This window comes from Labeo rohita, chromosome 23 (genome assembly GCF_022985175.1).
Source record: "Labeo rohita strain BAU-BD-2019 chromosome 23, IGBB_LRoh.1.0, whole genome shotgun sequence".
In the NCBI taxonomy this organism is placed as follows: domain Eukaryota; kingdom Metazoa; phylum Chordata; class Actinopteri; order Cypriniformes; family Cyprinidae; genus Labeo; species Labeo rohita.
The window spans coordinates 31,783,396-31,799,926 of record NC_066891.1 but is presented as its reverse complement, the minus strand read 5'-3'; the positions used below and the strand labels follow the sequence as shown (position 1 = coordinate 31,799,926).

The window sequence follows — 16,531 nt, the reverse complement described above, 5'->3', positions numbered from 1 at the left end:
CTGCCTGTAGTTGATGATAATACAGATCGTCCATGTGCAGCTAGATTTCTGTGAGTAATTTGTGTGCTCAAAAAAAAGGTCCTCCTGTATGTAATCGTTTTCTGCACAGGTACTAACATAAATTTTTCCCATTTAGTTGCAGTCTGCTTTTCTAATACATAATAACCTGACAAGGTAGACACCCTATTCTATATTTCTTGTAGCAATTACTTATATTCAACAATTAGAACGTTCTAGAAAAAAATCTGAACAGAAAACTTGAGAAAGCTCTATGCCAAAATAAAATCACAATTCGATACAATTTGCAAGCAATCCTATATTCATAAATAGCAGAGAAACTATCAGTCGGCAAAAAAGAACCACTCTTGCTATGCATTTGGTTTCTGACTCAGTGAAAGACCTGAGGTGTGTGAGTGTGTCACAAGACTCATTCTCCCTTTTGTGGAGCACCAGCTAAACAGTCTTTATTTAACAGTAAAGTATTTATATGCTAACAACTAAATTTATGTTTGCACTACAAACAGCTATCACTGAGAATACTTCTGAATCAGTGTGAAATGGATGTGTTATGGTTTCTATCAATTTTAAAGTTATGATATGGATTTTGTAGTCTCTTTTGTTTCATCCACTGCTACTGCAATGTAGAATTTAGAGTGTGGCAGAACCCAAAGCTCAGATCTAAACCCCAGTGAACTCTGGGTTTTTTTGCAGGACAGTAAGTTCCTCCACACTGGACTCTAAAAAGCATTTCTATACAGACCTTGCTTTAAGCACACAGACACTGTCATTCTGAAGCTTTGGAACAAACAAGCACAAAATTCAAATTGACGCAAACTGATTTATCCTCACAGAAATGGTTGCAATAGTTCATTACAAGGGGTTGTCCACATACTTTTGGCCACAGTACCTCTACACCATACTAGACTTCTGTAAGAAATCATGGGGAACACTGTCAACAAGAGAATTGTAAAACAGCTTTATTTACAAACAAGAAATACTGCAATTACAATTTTTTACAAGTGTAAAATATATTTAGACAAACAATGCAACTCCAAAAACTGTTCAGTATTAAAGCAGGACTATTTAAATATAATAAATGCACATCACAAGGTGTTCATGTTCTCTGGCTGCTGGGCTCAGCGGTACTGGCCTCTCTGAACTGCTGCGTCCAGCTCTGAGGATCCTGATCAAAAAGCTGTGAGAGAAAAGACACGTACCAACACTGTTACTGACTAGAACACTCATAAATAAATAATGACGGCTGTTTAACAGTCATTGTAGACCTAAATCTCATCAGTGTTGTCAAGAACATGTCAGGGCCTACTTTTTCAAACTCCTCTTAGGTTGTTTGTCCAATCTTTACCAAACTGTGTACAAAGCAACTATAGACTATCCTGTCAAAAGAATTTTGTGAAGTGCCCTGCATGTGTAAAAGAACAATAACAAGACAGCATGCGCTGAAGTAATCTAAAAGTTTAACTGAAGTAAGTAAGTGAAGTGCTGCAAAAGCCAAAGAATTCATGAGCAGGTGACAGGAGGACGCAGATGAGGAGACAGAGTTTTCAATTTACATTCATGGTATGAACCCATAAGTTTAGCTTGTATTGAGCTGTCACTATAAATAAACTGTAAAACAACACCACACTCTTTCCACTGACTACCTCAAGATTGTCTGTCATACTGACAGTATGATTAAAGAACTAGGAGTTGTAAAATCTTTGAATCTTTGAATTACGACGAATGCTGATCTAGAGTAAAGTATAAGTCGAATGAATTCCAGAATGACTGTTCAGACTGAGGCTGCACTGCAAAACATCTGACCTGTGGAAAATCTGAATCAAAAAGTTCAGATTCCATGAGATTTGTGCTGTTCACACTGGCTACATTTACATGTGCCCAAATAATCCATTTGTTATCGGATTGATGGTTCAATCGGATTGAAAAACGTTCATGTAAACACCTTAATCGACTTAATCGGGTCGATTAAGGTGTTTACATCTGAGCTGGATCGGAATGAAATTTCGATCTGATTGAAGGAGGTGGTTTATTCCTTTTCTAATACGATTGAGAGTACATGTAAACACTCGATCGGATTGAAAACAGAAACTGAAAGGACTGCGCATGTGCAATGACGCAAAACTAGTGCAATGATGTATGACGCACGTAACGAGCGGTTCTTTCTTTTGAATAAAGTGTTGTATAAATGCATGTCCTGACATTATAAAATTCTCCTTTCACTCGGCGTCTGCAAAGTGGAGCATGACAACCTCCCACCAGTCCTTGCTTTGGTCAATGCACATTTAATACATTTAAAAACATTAATGACTGTAACTGGCTTAATTACATTTATAATGACATGACTTAATTACATTTATGATATGATAATGACTGTAACTTGGCTAATTATACTAGTGAATGGAACAGATGCACAAACCTCTCCAACAAACTCCAGTAGCTTGAGTTTGGACACCTCCTTCTCTGCCCGCAGACCCCAGCGAAATTCATACTCCACTGGCTCTGTGTGAGGGATCTTCACATACTCTAAATATCTAAAACAGACATATGAAAAATGAAAAAAAAGGGGAAAAAAAAGAAAAAAACATTTCAGTGGCCCAAGAAGCATGTCAGGAGTCATCTGATGAAGGACATAAATCTTTCTGCCTTCATTCCACTAGACCCCTTCGTTGTCTATGGTGTGATATAAACCACCTGTTCATGGTCTGAAGAACAGCAGCTCTGAACACACCAAATCTGCTAGGACTCAAACCCACAACCTCATCAGAAAGCAATAACAAGTATTTAAAGTGAGGGCACGGGTCATATAGCAGGTGTAACACAGCATTGTTTATAGAAAGCCAATCATTTTGTTGCTGAAAGACACTTTCACTTACTTCTGCCGTACAAACTCATCTGTGACCACCTTCTTTACATCACCAAGCTCTTCATGCTTGTCCCTGTGAGAAGACAGAAGCATCAGAAGTAGACACATACTTCTAAAAAGTATACATATAAATAAATAAAAAGTAATCTAGTTCACAAACCCTTGATCCACCCGCAGTTTCTTGAGTGTATTCCACACCAGATCTACAGCATTACAGGAAAACACATTAACAAACCATCCACAGCAACTGAACAGTAACAGTCTAAGGTGATCGTGGGAGTGGCGCATCACTCACTCTCTTTAACGACACCACCCTTCATGAAGACGACACTCAGAATGACAAACAGCAGGCCCGTCTTTGGGTTTCCAGGACGCCTGTGTGGACAAAAGAAACAGTATACCCAAGACAGCAAAATTAGTGCAGTGATCTCAAAAAAAAGAAAACAATTCTGATTCCTATTTCAGCCCCAAGTTTCAGTTTGTCTATTACCTCAATATCAATAGACAGTTTAATAGATACGATTTGTTCAGAATTGTTTAGGTATTGTCCCATGTGCCAAAAAAGAATATGCGCATGTAATATAAATGAAACAGACATGAGCAATACAGAAACAACTTCTTAACAGCACACTGTTGTTAAACAAACCTATACTGGACAAAATAAAGTACTGAATTACTACTGAAGCACATCAAGTCTCGACTCAAATCTTGACAAACAATGATAATGGACCACTGCAGCAGCTTAGCTTGTCAAAGGTCTCTCGTGAAAGATCTGTCTTTTGTTACTTACATGCTCACTGGCTCTCCAGAAATGGGCTCCAGCTTATTAATCAGGACATAAATGTGATTTTTTGGATCAATCTCCACTAGCTTTAATCCAAACACCTGCAACAAACACAGAAGTTCACCTCTGTTCAAATTCACATAAAAGGCCATTTAGTCACGGTATGCTCCATCTGTTGTACCTGCTCAAATTTGCGGCAAACTCTGTTCATGATTTCTGTATAGATGGCTTTGTATTCCTTTATTACATGTTTGCCAATGTCTGCAGAGAGTAAACACATACACAATGTATTAAATGTATTTATAGAATGATAATTTAGCTATAAAGCAGTGCTATAACAGGGATCTAATAAAAAGCAATTCATTGACCATAGAAGACAAACCTGCTCTTCGAACGGGTATTTTCTTCTGGTCCTTAATTAAGATGAACTGGACCACCTCTGCCACCTTGGTATAAAAGAAGAGAAATATAATAAGTGCAGGCAGTGCAGATTAAAACACAAGTAAGTTGAAACAGTTGTGAAAAAAAACAAACAAAAAAAAATGCTTAATGTTCTGAAAGAGAATGTTGGGTCTCTACTACTGTGACTTAGAAAGTGTCTAGTATGTCAGGGCTTGAGAAACAAAGACTGGTCGATGGCCTAGGGCAGGGTTAGCGTAAAAGACCCTCACGAATGCTGCCAGAGGCCCCCACATTTCCATTTAAGAGTCTGTGTGGTGCTGCCTTGTAAAGTTTACCATTAACCATCAAGACTGGATGGGCAGGCACACCTGTGAAAAGTACTCAAATACTCTGCCATTGCTACACTGCAATACACTTCAACACCTTCATCTACAAGATCAAGCCCTGCTCTGTACATCTACTTTTACAGAGGGTTGAACCACAACTTTTCAGTTACACCAGCACTGATCTATAATTACCAGACAATGCTTTCACATGCAGAGTATATGATAAAACAGAACTGAATATCACAATCAATTCACAGGTACCTTGCGGTCGATCTGGTCATTCGAGAAGTTCTCTCGGGCTCTCTGGACCTGTGATGATGTTATCTGGCTGAAATTAGCATCCTCCTCCTCCTCATCCAGACATACCTGAGAGCGCTGCAGTCCACATACAAAACAATTAAACTCCCAATATCACTGACTCTGTGTTGTTAATATCAGAGTTAAAGTCTGATGACTTTACTATTACTATTTACTATTTAAAGTAACAGCTTTCCATTTGAATGTATTTTGTAATTTATTCCTGTAATCAAAGCTGAATTTTCAGCATCATTACTCCAATCTTCAGTGTCACATGATCCTTCAGAAATCATTCTAATATATGCTGATTTGCTGCTTTAAGAAACATTTAGTGGTATTATTATTAGTTTTATTATTATCATCAATATTTACAACAGTTGAGTACAATTTCTTTCTGTATTCTTTGATGAATAGAAAGATCCAAAAATCAGCATTTATCTGAAATAATAAGCTCTTGTGACATTATACACTACACCATTCAAAAGCTTGGAGTTTTAATTAGAAATGAATACTTCTACTTAACAAGGGTGCTTTAAATTGGTCAAACATGATGATAAAGACATTTATAATGTTACAAAAGATTTCTATTTTAGATAAATGCTGTTCTTCTGAACTTTCTATTCATCAAAGAAACCTGAAAAAATACACTATTTTTAACATAATTATGATGATAATAATAACAACAACAACAGTAATAATGTTTTGAGCAGCAAATCAGAATATTATAATGATTTCTGAAGGATCATGTGACTAGAGCAATGATGCTAAAAACTCTGCTTTTAGCAGGAATAAATTAAATTTCAAGATATATTGTAATAGAAAACAGTTAATTTAAACAGTAAAAATATTTCACAATATAAGTGTTTTGGTGTACTTTGGATCAAATAAATGCAGGCTTAGTGAGCAGTCTACTGTTCAAAAAACTTTTGACTGGTAGTGTAAATGGGTTCAGATGTGATCGTAAAATCATAATCACATAAATGTATAACGTTAAAACAAGTGTATTTTGTTTAAGACGTTTGTAAATGTGATTTCTTACTCTCTGAGTTTTGCTCTGAGAAGCTGAAACCGCTTTCTTCCTCTGAGACATAGCGATCGATCCCTGAGAATTATACACACACAGAAGAAGAGACACAATATGTGAATAACTGACATAAAATACATTATTAAATGAACTGTTTCTCTGTCATTTCGGATGTTACGAACGCAAGATATACGATGATATTAACATCAGGACCAACAGATTTAAACAAAGCTATAGTTAATGCTTTATCTCAGTAAATTATGTAAATTACAACACCAATGCAGGATGAGGTGTTTAAAACGGGTTTCACCTCTCAATGATATTTATTTCTCTATTTACAGCTCTAGCTAGCAAGCGCTTAAACACAATTTCCCGGTTATTTCTTCTACTGCTGATGAATGGCGCTCGGCTACAGCTGAACATCATCACACCGCCACCTGCTGGACAACAGCCGTCTTGATGAGACACGGGTAGGTCAGGAAGACGAGCATGACATGCTCTAGAGTGTGAAATGCAATAGAATAAAAAGGATGAATTAAATAACAACTACTTTTAATGACTTTGTTCATAATGCTTATTTTCATATTAAAGCAATATTACTTCGAGTTCTTTAGGACAGCACAAGAGCGTGAATCATGCGATAATGCAGTTCATATCTATGGCCCTTAGAGGAGGCAATTGGGTTGAACGAGGTTCTGCAAGATCAGGGAAATAATGGTAAAAGTCCATTCAAATCAGATGATAGTAAAAGAGAGCACACAGACAGCTGCGAAGTTTTCTTGAATAGTCGTGATGGATGCAGCGGAGTCAGACAGAAGGGCTTCTCCTCTGAAGAACTTTGTGGCTGGAGGGGTTGGTGGGGTCTGTCTCTTAGTCGCTGGACACCCGCTGGACACTATCAAGGTAAAACTTTACTCAAGGGGAGAAAGCTGAATGATACAAAGTGAAAAATGATACGAATCATTGAGTGAAAAATGATACGAATCATTGAGTGAAAAATGATACGAATGAATGGAGTGTCTTTGGGTGATACTTTCAATATTGCATTCATCTATACAAACATTTTTTTTTACTATAAAATAGAACTGTAAAAAACAACAACAAAACAAACAAGATCTGAATGGTGTAACATTAATTCTGGTTTATGCGAAATAATTATTCAGCTGTCAAATATTCACACCCGCACTCACAATTCCTTCAATAATTGAACCATTTTTGGAATGGTTAATGTTTCAGGGAGAAAGTAAGTAATATGTCACAAAGAAGTTGCAGCATGAAGACCTTTTGTGACTAGTGATATGTTATCTAAAGACACAGAGGGAGCACATGACAAATAAGGGCTGCTGCTTCTGACATAGTGCTTTATCAGTATTTGTTAGACCATGCTTTATCTCACTTTGTTGTTAAGACGCCCCAAGATCAGTGTGTCTTACTTCATATTGCTGTGCCTTATGCCTTGTGAATATTCATGTTTCCACAGGTCCGTCTACAAACACAGGCATGTGTTGTCTACAGAGGAACATATGACTGCTTACGAAAGACTGTGTCCAAAGAGGTAATCGTTTTCTGTAAGCAAAAGTTTTATTATAGCACACACAAAGTGTCTCCACTACATGACAGATAATAGATGTTACTGAAAGAGGTGAAAACACTCCTGTTACTGTGACACCCTTAGACTCTGTAAAAAGTCACTTAAAAGAGTCAGTGGAGCAGCACATGCATTTACTCAAAAAAGCAATGCTCTTCCGCCTCGCAGACATCAGGCATTTTCTGGTTTCCTGACATTAGGTTTGTGGACTAGTCTTTAGAGGGCAGTGTTGAGAGAAGGGACGTGGTTGCAGTGATGAGGACTGTCTATTTCAGTAGATGAACCTAGTAGAAGTAGCACCTTTAAGACCTTTTCTTGACATTTGATACCAAGTTTGTGCAGTTTTGGTTATTTTGTTTGGTGGCTCTCAGCTGGTTTTGCTACAGGGTTTTAGTCAGGTTTCAGATTTCACACTAAACATCACCTGAGAACCAGACACAGTAGAAAATTTATCATACAAATGCAACAAAAAGGTCTTTAACCTTTTTATCTATCACCCGTCCCCTCAGAGGAGCACCTAAGTTTATTTCATCATATATATATATGTATATCATTGGAAAGATTTAAGACTCCTAAATAGCTTTTTTCTACTTCTGTTTTTTTGTTTTGTTTTTGTTACAAATTATGTAGGAACAGTAATAGATTTATTTATGACAAGTGTGCACCTCAGAAATCTACATCATAACAGGAGTAACACCGAATGTATTTTTTCGTTGCCTTTCCCCCTATCATATTTAAGAAATTATCATAATTTATATATCAATTGAAAGTTTAAAACCTCAAAATTCATCCTTTGAAACCCATTTTAAAATCTGACATTGCATTACCATGGAAATGGTTCAAAATCATATTAGAAAAAACAAAAAGCGAATAAAAGCACAAACATCAATCTCAAAAGGGTCCTCTACTGAAAAACAAGTACAACAGTTCAAATGAAAAGTCGGCAATACCAAGGCTCCAGAAATAACTATTTTTATTTAAAAAGCTTTCGCATAGTGTGTAACATTTCGAGCATGCAAACTCTTCATCAGACAAATTAAACAACACTAATCTGCCACTCTTTATACCTCCAGGTGAATAAAGGTCACTTGACCATTCACAATATTTTAATAATAAATAATATATCAACAATAACAAATCAACCAAAGAAAAGACAAAAGAAAAAAACAAACTTATGAAACTATGCAAAATACAAGACACAGAAATATTCTCAATGAACAGTTCAGTAAACTTTTAGTGTTATGTATGTTTGCAGGGATTAAAGTTTTTGATTTGTTATTGTTTTGATGTATTATTTATTATTAAAATATTATGTGTAGTCATGTGACCTTTGATCACCTCGAAATGTTACAAACTATGCGAAAGCTTTTTAAATAAAAATTGTTGATATTTTTGGAGCCTTGGTGTTGCCGACTTTACATTTGAATTGTCAAAATCATGTTAGAATGTATTTGTTCATGAATTATAACAATTTAAGTACATTTTTACGTCTGTTTTCAAAAAAATGTTAAATTGAATTATCAATACATTTATTGCAGTCATTATAACAACTTTTGGGCTAAACCTTTGGACATGTTGTAATTGGGTATGACCAGTGACAGAAGAATTTTGCTCAAAAATACTTTGATTGGATGCACAACCTTTAACACCAACAACAAAAGATATGTGATTTAAAACATATTTATTTTGCCAACCTGCTATCTGCACAGTTATTACAACAGACATATGATTCAACAGTTAAAAAGCACTGATTTGATTAACATTCACTCTCTCTTTCTCTGCCCTATCATCTGTACTCTGTTTTAATGTGTGCAGGGAATATTTGGCCTGTATAAAGGGATGGGTGTCCCGCTAGCTGGTGTTACCCCAATGATGGCTTTGAATTTCTTTGGCTTTGGGCTGGGAAAGGAACTTCTGCAAAGTGACCCCTCCGTACCAATCACGTTAGTACAGCAGAGGGTAGATAAGGGAAAGGGGATGTTTGTGATGTTATGTCTGTGCTGAAAATGTCACATTTAACACTTTCAATTTCCATGATATGCCTAGAGATAAAATTGTCTAGTCTTAATAAAGATTAGTGCATATGTATAGGGTACAACGGGGCTAAAGGCACACCTTAAAGTGGTCATCGGATCCTAAGTTCACTTTTACATGTTGTTTGAACATTAATGTGTGTTGTCAGTGTATGTACAAATCTACCCTATAATGATAAAAATCCATGCAGTGGTTTTTAATTCATCTGTACAAATAATATCCCCTTTTTCAAATCGAGCCATTCTCAGATGCCTGTCGTTGTGCCGTCACACTGACAGAGGCCGCTCCCACGATAGTTGATTGACATGAGCGTTTTACCTCGGATCAGCTGTAACAGTCTGCCCTCTTTGTTTCGATGCCGGAGCAGGAGCAGGGATGTAAGTTAGACAAGAATATCTCTGATTGAGCGATTGAGGTGTTGTGTTGCTGGATGCAATAATGAACGTAGTGGTCGTCATTTACTCCCGAGATCTGAGCCGCCGAAGATGCAGTAGATTATGTTTGTTTGTGAAGGGAATGCGCCTCCTGATCTACATATATCCTTCTATGTTCGTGCTAATCATTTGTGATCCAGCTTCACTTACAGCAGAAAGCGATCGCCTTTCCTAATAATGTGCTAGTTAGCAAGTTTAGCGGCTAAACGCAGCTAAAGTAAACAGACTCGTCACTCCACAGAGAGAAGAGAGGGGCGGGGCGAGCAGAGCTCATTTGCATTTAAAGGGGTCATCGGATGCCCATTTTCCACAAGTTGATATGATTCTTTAGGGTCTTAATGAAAAGTCTCTAATATACTTTGATTAAAAATTCTCAATGGTTGTGTAAAACAACACCCTTTTCACCTTGCCAAAATGAGCTCTGCAAAAATCATCTCATTCTAAGGGGTTGTTCCTTTAAATGCAGATAAGCTCTGCTCTCTCCGCCCCTCTCTTCTCTCTGTGAAGTGATGAGCTTGTTTGTTTACTTTAGCCGCATTTAGCCGCGTTTAGCTGCTAAACTTCCTAACTACCACATAATAAGGAAAGGTGATTGCAAAGATTCATAAAAAAACGCTTATACTCACTTCTGCTGTAAGTGAAGCTGGATCATGAATGATTCTAGTGGTTTAGAAAAAAAATAATATCAGAGGCGCCTTTAGCCCTGTTGTACCCTATATATATATGAATACATGCAATGTAGAAAACATAGTTTGATTTTTGTCTTTTATTCTTCTCCTTTTTGACTTTATTTCACCCTCTGTCAGGAACACACAGATCTATTTGGCAGGGATGCTGGCAGGAGTATTCACCACTGTGATCGTGGCCCCAGGGGAGAGAATCAAGTGTTTACTTCAGGCAGGGCAAACACACTACTGTCATAAATACTCCTGTATCCATAGACACCATTAGCATGGCAATAAAACACTAAGGAGTAAAAAATATACATATATATTATTATCACATTGCCATAGCCACAGGATATTAGCTCACCTGACATTCATTCACTATATATAACTATATATATGGGACCATGGATCACAAAGCCAGTCATAAGGGTGAATTTTTCGAAACTGAGTGTTATACATCTTCTGAAAGCTGAATAAATAAGCTTTCCATCGATGTATGGTTTGTTAGGACAATATTTGGCTGAGATACAGCTATTTGAGTATATGGAATCTGAGGGTGCAAAAAAATATGCCTGAAAATTGGGTGAAAATTGCCTTTAAAGTTGTCCAACTGAAGTTCTTTTTAAGAAAAATTAAGTTTTGATATATTTACAGTAGGAATTTTACAAAATAACTTCATGAAACATGATCTTTATCTATTTTCCTAATGATTTTTGGCATAAAAGAAAAATTAATCATTTTGACCCATACAATGTATTTTTGGGTATTGCTACAAATATACCCCAGTGACTTAAGACTGGTTTTGTGGTCCAGAGTCACATACAAATATATGCTGTCAATTTAGTTGATTTGGCACTCTAAGATGTCTAAAACAAGTCTAAAATGTCTAAAAACAATGTTTAAAATAAAATCATACGATCAGTAAATTTAAACCATTTCTGTGAAATCATTTTGTGCCATGACATCATGACAGGGAACATCTATAAATTCCTGGAAACTTCAATTAAACTTAATAATGATGGAAAGTAAAATCCTGTAGTGTTACTTATGATTTGTGGTTATTGACATTTGCGTGTGTGTTTTAGATCCAGTCTTCGGCCAGTCAGCTGAAGTACACTGGACCAATGGATTGTGCACTTAGACTTTATAAGGAACAAGGAATTCGCAGTGTCTACAAGGGCACTGTTCTGACTCTAATCAGAGGTTTGTGTGTGTATGTATGTGCATTCTTCAAAGGTGATATTGTGTGATATAGTCTCTGTCATGTAAACTAAAATTAATAAGTGGCTTTTATGGATGCATCTTTGCATTTATTTCTTAGATGTGCCTTCAAATGGTGTATACTTTCTAACTTATGAATACTTGAAACAGTTTCTGACTCCTGAGGGAGAGTGGTAAGATCTACTACTTTGTTACTCAAGCTATAAATAGTATTAGGATTTCAAACTAATGTTTGTTTCACTTTCTCCAAGCGTTCATCATCTCAGCACATCCAGAGTTCTTCTTGCAGGTGGGATTGCTGGCATGTTAAACTGGCTGATTGCTCTACCTGCAGATGTGCTTAAGTCAAACTACCAAACAGGTACACAACAGACATTTCTGAATGTGTCATTGTGTTTTATGATTATATGCTATAAAATGGCTGCACATTGTACCCTAGAGGCACAAATAATACTATGAAAAGAAAGTCAGTGAATTATGTGGGAGATTCACTAAAGAGTTGCTCCTCTTTTTTTTGTGATATTTCACTGCAAAAAACAGCAGCATGTCAACTAACCATAAGCAAACTAATTTACAAAGTGCTATCAGTGCTACAACATGTATATTTAAATATAGATATTTATTTAAATGAGTCATCTGCACACACTTAGTAGTGTTCTTAAATCTAGACTTACCCTGTAGACAAGGGCATTTTAATTAACTGGTTAGGGAGATCAAACGGCTGTATAGTCTTGTATGTGTGGCTGGCAATTCTAATCTGAAAATTGTGTTATCAGAAACTGTTTTCATATATCAAAAAATAAATGCCTTCTTGCATTATTATGCTCTTATATTATGATTGTATATTCAGTGGGATAAAATACATTTGATTCTTTATACTGTGTTGTTCCTGAATGATCCACAGTGTTTTTTTGTTTAATAAAAGTTGTTTATGAGTTCCTTGTTTGTCCTGAACAGTTAAACTGCCTGCTGTTCTTCAGAAAAATCCTTCAGGTCCCGCAAATTCTTTGGTTTTTCAGCATTTTTGTGTATTTGAACCCTTTCCAACAATGACTGTATGATTTGGAGATCCACACTGAGAACAACTGAGGGACTCATATGCAACTATTACAGAAGGTTCAAACACTCACTGATGCTCCAGAAAGAAAAACAATGCATTAAGACCGGGGGTGAAAACTTTTGAACAGAATGATGTGTACATTTTTATTATTTTGCCTAATTATCATATTTATTTAATTTAGTACTGACCCTCAGAAGCTATAGAACATAGTTACATGTTTTCCAGAAGATAAAATAAGTTACATTTACCCTGATCTTTAAATTCAAAGTTTTCACCTTCTGGTTTTAATCCATAATTTTTCGTTCTGGAGCATCAGTGAGTGTTTGAACCTTCTGTAATAGTTGCATATGAGTCCCTCAGTTGTCCTCAGTGTGAAAAGATGGATCTCAGAATCATACAGTCATTGCTGGAAAGGGTTCAAATTAAAAAAGGAAAAAAAAAAAAAAAAAAAAAAAAAGAAAGTATTTGTGGGACCTGGACGATTTTTCAGAAGTACGGCAGGCAGTTTAACTGTTCAGGACAAAAAAGGGAATAATGAACAACTATCACTAAAAAACCAACCAACCAAACAAACAAACAAACAAACAAAAAAAAAAAAAAAAAAAAACACAGCTGTGGATCATTCAGGTAACAACACAGTATAAAGAATCAAGTGTATGTAAACTTTTGAACAGGATCATTTTTAAAAATTCAACTATTATTTTCTCTTGTGGACTCATGTCATGTCTTTTATGTGAAATATCTTATTCAGGTCAGTACTAAAAAAAAATAACATGCATTTTGTATGATCCCTCTTATTTTGGTAAAATAATTAACATTGTATGAACTTTTGACCTCAACCTTTTGTCAAACATTACTATATTGTTAGGTTTTTCCAATAGGATGAGAATAGGAATTTGGCCTTTGTGTCACCTCATATGTAAAACCCAGTGCCACTTAATTATATGATACACTTCAGGAATACACTTCAGGTAGATTTTTTCCGTAAATTTATAGAGATACCAGTAATTTGGCACACTTTTTGAAGATTTTTTTTTTAATTTGTTCATTTATTTATCCTATTTTTTTTAAAGTATTTTACTTCAGTTAAGGGTTGTAACTATTTTCCACACTATGTTTTGTTTGTAATTACCAAGATTGCTTATATTGGTGGGTTGCATTTAATACCAAAAGCTATAATAGTTTGTGATTAGAACAGAAAATGCAGACAATGTTCTGTCCTCTGTTTTGCAGCCACAGACGGGCGTTACCGGGGTTTAAGAGATGTGCTAAGAACACTGTTACGAGAGGAAGGAGCCCAAGGTCTCTATAAAGGCTTGAGTGCAGTCATGTTACGAGCATTTCCTGCTAATGCGGTGAGAAATCCGTACTCATGCTACCAATACATTTTTCAGTATCAGCACTTAATATGCTTAATATGTAGAGTTGTAGAAAATGGTTTTGTGAGCCGTTTAGGATTTTATGGATTTCTTACTAAACATATCTGAGTTTGTGTTGGTCAAGTCTTAGTGCCATATAAAAGTATTTGTCCCCTTTGAAATCAGACAAGCCTTCACATGCTTTCAGAAATGCCCTACTTCCTATTTGGTGTTTGTCGAGTTTGTCATGTTCAGGTGCAGAATAAGAATCATGAAGCTCATTTCAGGTCATGCCCAGTCTCACTGATGTGGGTCTGTTTAAGACTGTATTTACAATAGACTACCCTCTAGCTCGATTTGACTTGTCAGCTATTTAGTGGTTATTCTAATATGGATGTTGAATCAATAGTGTATCACATCATAATAGTTGTAGGTGTAGTAGTAGGTGTAGGTCCAGTGTAGGTTTGACAGTCCCCATAAACTACACTGCCAGTCTAATCAGGAGTCTTGATGAGTAGATAAAGATATTTGGATTAAAACATGGAAAATAACCATGTGAAGAAATTTTATAGTGCATTTACTGGACTCCACTTACCTTGCTTTTCAAAAGCTTTATATCCAAAAAACTTGTCACCTACAGGTGACATTGACACAGAAATCCTGACTATTTTAAACGGTTTATAAACATTTCCTTACAACTGTACATTTTTTAATAGGTCAGTGATTCCATACGACATTTGAGATTCAACAGATCATGAATGCTAAAATGAATGATGACATTTTTGCACGTTTTGAAAAGTTCATCTCTTAATAGTGTTACTCTCTGTGTGTTTGTCCCGCTTATAGGCTTGTTTTCTAGGTTTTGAGGTTGCACTAAAGTGCTTAAACTACATTGCTCCAGACTGGTGATGACACAGTTACGACTAATGATGTATACTATACAAATGATATTTGAATACCTTTGTCTCTTTTTTCTATGTAGCATTGTTTCACAGCCCTTTTTACTGCCATTTTAGACAGTGTCAGTTACATGTCTTCAGTAAGGGGCAGAAAGACAACAATGTGTATTGTTTTCTCTTTTTCTTACCATTTCATTTGGAACAGATGACAGAATTTTGTGCCTTATCCAAAGAAAGTTTACAGTCACGTCTGTTACTTGTATGATGCTCTCTTACCTATTATGCCTTATCTCTGATCCTGTGTTAATTATGTGCAATTTTATAGTTATAATTTAAAATAATAATAATAATAATATACATTATATATATAGATATATAGATATATATATCTTTCATTTCTGGATGTTTGATCAATTATTGGTTTTGCATTAAAAACATGTCTTTAACATTGTGTTTTGAATGCATCAATGGATCTGTCATGACAAGCTAAAAAAATCATGCATTTATCTTCATGTGAGATTATTTTCTACATCTGTGTATAAAATAATATTAATAATATTAACTGTAGATCAATTACTATATGTGCAAATCACGATCCTTGTATCGTACTGTTACTGTAAATAAAATCATAAATGTTATTTAGCTGGTCACCTTTGAAACCGGTCACTTGCATCTCTATGTAAACTACATGATAATTTATTAAAAAGGAAAAACTGAAATATCACACTGATGTAAATATTCAGACTCTGTTTGGGTACAATGCGACAAGCTTTACATACTGGTTCAGAATCAAAAACAAAGGCTCTGTACTATTAACAGTGAAATAAATAATGGTGGAGACATAATGCCCTGTTCAATTTCAGCATGTTCTTAGGAAAATTTGTGTATTAAAACAGTATTATTAAATAGTATTATAACTCCCTTGGTGCAGTCTAGATGGGGAAACATTTACAAATAGCAACAGATTTGAGAATCATTATAATAGATCATTTAGAATAGAGTTGAATAAAGAGTATTAATAATAGATAATTTAGGAGCTGGTTTGCCCTAGGCCTAGGGTCACTGCATAGGTGTGTTAGTTTTGTATGATTCATAAGCTTGTTTCCTCATGGGGACCTAAAAAATGTCCCAACAAGGTCAAATTTTACTGCTATTACTATACTTGTGGGGACAATTGGTCCCCATATCGTAGAGAATATGTACACACACACAGTCCGTTGAGTCGTTATTGTTCCGCTATTAAGTAATTAACGTTACGTGTAAGCTAAAATTCAGAGCCTCAAGCTCTGACGAATCCGTAAAAATGAACCCATTGGTTTCTGCATGTAGGATTTTGACAGCTAACAGCAGAGCACAACATTGTAAATACACTAAATAATATTTTGTTTATGCTTCGCGCCAGCCTTTTAATGTGACTTTTTTATGCCCCCACTTCCATGTGTGACGAAAAATGTGATGCTAACATAAATAACGTGTGCTTCAGCAGTGAAGCGACAATCTGTTTTATCTTTCCAGTATAATAACGTCAATGCTGTTTTTATGTTTGGTATAAAAG

General features: G+C 35.7%; 2 protein-coding genes across 2 annotated transcripts; one reads left to right on the top strand and one right to left on the bottom strand.

Moving 5' to 3' along the window:
• Positions 1-947: 947 nt before the first annotated feature.
• ndnl2 (necdin-like 2) lies at positions 948-6,115 on the bottom strand. The gene is made up of 11 exons (XM_051096319.1): positions 6,025-6,115; positions 5,730-5,792; positions 4,655-4,768; positions 4,048-4,111; positions 3,847-3,926; positions 3,672-3,766; positions 3,177-3,256; positions 3,042-3,084; positions 2,892-2,954; positions 2,435-2,549; positions 948-1,195 (listed from the first exon to the last, which is right to left on the bottom strand). Exons 2-11 carry the CDS (start codon positions 5,778-5,780, stop codon positions 1,115-1,117), a joined length of 786 nt encoding a protein of 261 aa, XP_050952276.1. The 5' UTR covers positions 5,781-5,792; positions 6,025-6,115; the 3' UTR covers positions 948-1,114.
• A 92-nt stretch (positions 6,116-6,207) lies between these two features.
• si:dkey-150i13.2 (mitochondrial carnitine/acylcarnitine carrier protein) lies at positions 6,208-15,693 on the top strand. The gene is made up of 9 exons (XM_051095807.1): positions 6,208-6,617; positions 7,195-7,269; positions 9,118-9,245; positions 10,577-10,667; positions 11,524-11,641; positions 11,760-11,832; positions 11,911-12,020; positions 13,953-14,074; positions 14,924-15,693. Exons 1-9 carry the CDS (start codon positions 6,507-6,509, stop codon positions 14,984-14,986), a joined length of 891 nt encoding a protein of 296 aa, XP_050951764.1. The 5' UTR covers positions 6,208-6,506; the 3' UTR covers positions 14,987-15,693.
• Positions 15,694-16,531: the final 838 nt, after the last annotated feature.

Bases quoted from the DNA above. Each gene is read 5' to 3' on its own strand.
- ndnl2 (XM_051096319.1), bottom strand. From the start codon at position 5,780: ATGTCTCAGAGGAAGAAAGCGGTTTCAGCTTCTCAGAGCAAAACTCAG. The intron at 3,927-4,047 runs GTTTGTCTTCTA...TACTCTCTGCAG, and splicing joins AATACCCGTTCGAAGAGCAG to ACATTGGCAAACATGTAATA. The intron at 2,955-3,041 runs GTTTGTGAACTA...GTCTTCTCACAG, and splicing joins AAACTGCGGGTGGATCAAGG to GGACAAGCATGAAGAGCTTG.
- si:dkey-150i13.2 (XM_051095807.1), top strand. From the start codon at position 6,507: ATGGATGCAGCGGAGTCAGACAGAAGGGCTTCTCCTCTGAAGAACTTT. The intron at 11,642-11,759 runs GTTTGTGTGTGT...TTTATTTCTTAG, and splicing joins TGTTCTGACTCTAATCAGAG to ATGTGCCTTCAAATGGTGTA. The intron at 11,833-11,910 runs GTAAGATCTACT...ACTTTCTCCAAG, and splicing joins CTGACTCCTGAGGGAGAGTG to CGTTCATCATCTCAGCACAT.